The sequence below is a fragment of the Triticum aestivum genome, chromosome 7D (genome assembly GCF_018294505.1).
Source record: "Triticum aestivum cultivar Chinese Spring chromosome 7D, IWGSC CS RefSeq v2.1, whole genome shotgun sequence".
Lineage (NCBI taxonomy): Eukaryota > Viridiplantae > Streptophyta > Magnoliopsida > Poales > Poaceae > Triticum > Triticum aestivum.
The window spans coordinates 357,578,413-357,583,143 of NC_057814.1; the positions used below are offsets into that span (position 1 = coordinate 357,578,413).

Below are 4,731 nucleotides of genomic sequence, written 5' to 3' on the forward strand. Positions count from 1 at the left end.
CTAGCTGCATGATATTCTCCTCCTGGAACCACCTCGCCTCAAATTTCTTCACATACGCGCGCTGCTGGTCACCCTGCACATCGCCCTCTTTGTCCACAAAGATCGGTTGATGGTCAGATTTTTGTGTGCCAGGGGAACAGAAAACAGAGGCCAGAGGGTGTGCGATCGCCACCGCTAGGAGCTGTGTCTCCCGGTCAGACTCATGTGTGGACACCTGTGATGTAGGCGGTTGGAGATGCCCTAACTAGTCACAATATTTTTCACTGCAGTGGTATATATTCAATAAAAAGGCTCAATGTACGTCAACAATTACATTACATTCTGGCATGAAGTAATTGAGATTTATTAGCATCCATATACAATTCACAATAGGTACTTTATCAGCATCCACATACAATTCACAACAGGTACTTCACAGGCATCCTCGTGATCCAGATGCTAAAGCCAAAAAAGGGACAAGATAATAAAACTCACGGAGCTAGCTATGATAGTTTAACCATGGATAACAAATCACCACTTCATCTTAACAGCCAGCTTTCAGAACTCAGAACTGATGCCACAGATAGCTAAATTTAGAGGGCGGCATTCACTGGCCACAGCATCGACCTTCACCATGTCAACAGAAAATTAGGGAGAAGAGCACTGTTACTCAATCTTCACAGACGAGTAAATCAGCCTAGTGAACATTAAACAGGCGTAGAATCCAATTGTACCCGTCAAGGCAAAGAACGCATATGAGGCGATGAGCATGTAGCCGAAGTAAAGGATGGCTGACACAAACTTTGTGATCTCCAGCTTTGTGTAGAAGTAGAAAGTCGCATACAGGAAGAGGTACAGGGCAGAAGATCCTGATGTCAAGTATGATCTCCACCACCACAAGTAATCCTCACTGCATAGCTGGAAGTAGCAGAGCACAATCGAGATCTCGGCACATGTGACGATTAGAATCAGGAAGACAAGGAAGAGGAACCCAAAGATGTAGTAGAATTGGTGCAGCCAGATGGAGGTCAGGATAAAGAAGAGCTCAATGAACACAGCTCCAAATGGAAGGATCCCTCCAATTAGAATCGAAAAGATTGAGTTCATGTACCAGGCTTGCTCAGGTACCTGCCTGGGTATCTTGTTTGTTTTCACTGGGTCTTCAATGGCTGGTTTCTTGAAACCAAGGTAACTCCCAACAAACACTAAAGGCACCGAGATACCAAACCAAAGGAGGACAAGGGCAAACATTGTGGTGAATGGAACTGCACCAGAAGACTTCTGCCCCCAGATAAGAATATTCAAGAAGAAGAAAACAGTGAACACACTGCCAGGGAAGGTGAATGCTGTCCTCAAGGCAATGTTCTTCCACTCTGAGCCCTTGAACAACTTGTAAAGACGTGAAGAAGAGTAGCCAGCAAGCAAACCCATGAAAACCCAAAGCAAGAGCATAGCTGTCATCAGTCCACCTCTGTTGGAGGGAGAAAGGAAGCCAAGGACTGCAAAGACCATCGTGACAAGCATCATGCCAAAAAACTGGACACCTGTACCAACATAAACACAGAGCCAATCAGAGTTGGCAGGCGGCCTGAAAACATCACCATGAACAAGCTTCCATCCAGTTTCTTCTTGGGCTTCCTCCTGAGTCTCAAGCTGGTTATACTTGGAGATATCCCGATAAAGGGTCCGAAGCATGATCATTGCAACCATTCCGGAAAGGAAGAGAACAATCATGAGAGAATTTACAATGGAGAACCAATGGATTTGATCATCTGTCATCAGCAGATAACTATCCCAGCGAGATGCCCACTTGATATCACTCTCCTGCAAGTTGATAAGAGTAGTTGAAAGAATTAGTAAATAATATCAAGCTCCACCTAGGACACACTAAACAATACTATAGCAAATAAAATCACTTCAATAGTGTCGAACCTAAAAGGTTTACACATTAATTATCACCTTGAAATCCACATCGTATGTGAAGACAATGTCTTTGCCAGCTTCAACCTCCAGAGGAGAATCAGATGATGTAATTATACGTTTCGCATTCGGATCGCAAGTGGTCAGATGAGTCTTCTTGTCATTCCACTGTCCATATTCATGCTTCACACTGCAGCATATGCCATTGTTTTTCAGATTCAAATCACCAAAACCTGAATTTTCAAATAATTATAAGCTCAAATGTACCTGTAGGGTTTTACTTCAAAGGCCACTATCCTAGAAACATCCCTTTGTGCATCCCTGTGATATTTCACCGTAAAGGACAAATGATTGTGGATGAAGTACTTTTCATCCTTACTCTGTCAAACAACCAAGAAAAGTAAAGTGCACAGAAGAACTTTGCCCCCAGATGACATTTGATCAATACATAATAGTTTAACTTACCCCTGAGTATTGTCCTTTGGCTCCAACATGGAACCCATGTTGATAGAAATAAGCACCTTCTTGATCCACTCTTTGAATAGGAACAACTAGAGGTAGGTTGTCAAGAATCCTGTTGGATGTAGAGAATTTATGTGAGACCTACCGATAGACATCAATAAAATCTTAGATAATCCAGAAATTAAATGACTAACATACATGTTCACGCGGTACTCATCTTCAATCTTTTCCTTGAGAACCTTTCCTTCTTTTTCCCCAACTGAAATCTTGCAGACTATTTGACACATCTGAGGTACCCTCATTTCAAACTGGAAAACATAGACATGAAAAGTTAAAGGCCAACTGTGCAAAGTACCGGGCAAAGAAAACAATGGATAGAAAAAGAACAAACCACATATGGAGAGTTCTCAATGCGATCCCCACGGAGAACTTCACCCAGATTTTCAGCACTGTCAACGATCGTATCTGGCTTACAGAATGGGAGAGAGTAGAAGGAGTAGGGAAGTTGTGTCTTAATTGAAGTCAGTTTATTGACTTTCACAGGGAGATGGTCTTTCTGCATTGAACCATAATAATTCAGTTAGCAGTCGCATACGAACAAGTGAATCCCAGTTAACAGGGGAAAAAAAGGTGAGCATGGAGCACGGCCCAAAACCTGCATAAACCATTTGCCAGCTTGGTGCATAATGTATGCTAGTAAGTTGGATATGAAATATTAGATGGAGATTCAGATCTTTGAGTGAACAACCAACAAATGTAATTCCTATGAAAATCCTTTGAATCAAAAAAGCACTGACACTGTAGAGAAGGGCCACACATCCTAGCGAACTCCAGTTTTAAAGGCCAATGTTTTTCCCACCTGAGATTTTACAGCTTATAAACGAGCAAATCTGCATTCCAAAACTTATTCGGTCCTCGAAAATCACTTAGGCAACTTATATCACGATTTAATGACAAGCATTGATGACCATAAATCATCTTTTAAATCCGCATTGCCGCCAGCGCACGAGCTACCAATCAGCCGTCAATCTCCGTGCATTGACTACTAAATCTCGTTACCCCATTCCCATGGCATGTTCATTCGTCCTAACGCACAAGCAGGCGCGGGGGCAACCATAATTTCGAGCGACAAGCATAGTTCTAAGTTTGGCTTCTCGAAATGCATACACTCCGCGCACCACCTACATTGCTCGAGGCCACATCACAATCTAACCCCGTGACAGCACGGAGATCTCCGAGACACCCAGCCGCGCGAGCCCAGATCTGGGCATGCTGCGCCCAGATCCGACCAGAACACGATCCTGCACGGGAGGGGTCCACGCAAGCAGGGAGGAAATAGAGTTTGCCGCAAGATAGTACGGTGGGTACCTTTTCGAAGTCGTTGGGCGCGACGCCCGGGAGGTAGAATCCGGCGGCCGGGACCACGAGGAGGCAGAGCGCGGCGAGGACGACGGACAGAGCCGCCGCCGTCGCCGGCAGCGATATCGTCATGGGGAACGGACGCGGTGGGCGAGGGTCGCTCACGGTTCGCTCGAGCGCTCGGGCCGGTGAGAGTGGCGAGAGGAGAATGGCTTTTCCGTTGCGACGAGGTGGTGTTTTAATGGAGCAAGAAAATGAAAGCGTCGTATCCCTACCTAGCTTTTTTGTTTTTTCATACTATTTTTTTCCTTTTCTGAATAGCAAAGCTCACGCATCTTTTCATTTAGTATAAGGAATAAGAAAGAGTACAGATAAGTGCATGGCCAACGGGCTGCCCCATGGTGCTGCCCCGCAGGTCCAGCTCGGCTCGGTGTGGGGCAAATCAGGTTCAGATGGTGGTCTGCACAAGAAGCAGTCTCTTGCAGAGGAGGTAGCCGCTTGGGGGGGGAAAGTAAAAGAAAAGAAGGAGAGAGAACGAAGGAGTAGAGAAGTACTCCCTCCGTCCGGGTTTATTAGGCCTCACAACATCGCAAGCATGTCTTTTTTTTATAAGGCCTCGCTTTGGAAAGGTGCATGCATGCAACCACTTCATTGGTTGCATTGAAAGTCATTGTTGTTGATGCCATGGTCAGGGAATTAATACACTGCATGCATGCTTTTTCATTGGCTGCATGCATGTGAGAGAGTGTGTTGGGAGTGAAATGAAAGAATTAATGTGAGCAAATTACTATGTGTCTTGGTCCAAGAGAAGTTGTCTTTACGCCTAATAAACCCGGACGAAGGGAGTAAACAGGAGAAAAGAACTAAGATAGGGATCAATACAGTGGGGTCTACCTATGGCTGCCTCCCTTGGGTGAGTAAAAATGCAAATGATAGTTTCGATACTTTAGGTTTAAATTAAGACATGGGGCAGCATCAAGCTGATGCCTCCATTGCTCATGTCCTAAGGGT

General features: G+C 44.9%; 1 protein-coding gene across 1 annotated transcript; it reads right to left on the minus strand.

Annotated features, from left to right (window-relative positions):
• Nucleotides 1-327: 327 nt before the first annotated feature.
• Nucleotides 328-4,010, minus strand: LOC123164068 (transmembrane 9 superfamily member 9). The gene is made up of 7 exons (XM_044581479.1): nt 3,730-4,010; nt 2,753-2,917; nt 2,560-2,669; nt 2,365-2,473; nt 2,167-2,279; nt 1,939-2,089; nt 328-1,803 (listed from the first exon to the last, which is right to left on the minus strand). Exons 1-7 carry the CDS (start codon nt 3,850-3,852, stop codon nt 646-648), a joined length of 1,929 nt encoding a protein of 642 aa, XP_044437414.1. The 5' UTR covers nt 3,853-4,010; the 3' UTR covers nt 328-645.
• Between the last annotated feature and the right edge of the window lie 721 nt (nt 4,011-4,731).

Bases quoted from the DNA above. Each gene is read 5' to 3' on its own strand.
- LOC123164068 (XM_044581479.1), bottom strand. From the start codon at position 3,852: ATGACGATATCGCTGCCGGCGACGGCGGCGGCTCTGTCCGTCGTCCTC. The intron at 2,670-2,752 runs GTTTGTTCTTTT...TATGTTTTCCAG, and splicing joins TTGAGAACTCTCCATATGTG to TTTGAAATGAGGGTACCTCA. The intron at 2,280-2,364 runs GTAAGTTAAACT...GTTGTTTGACAG, and splicing joins CCAAAGGACAATACTCAGGG to AGTAAGGATGAAAAGTACTT.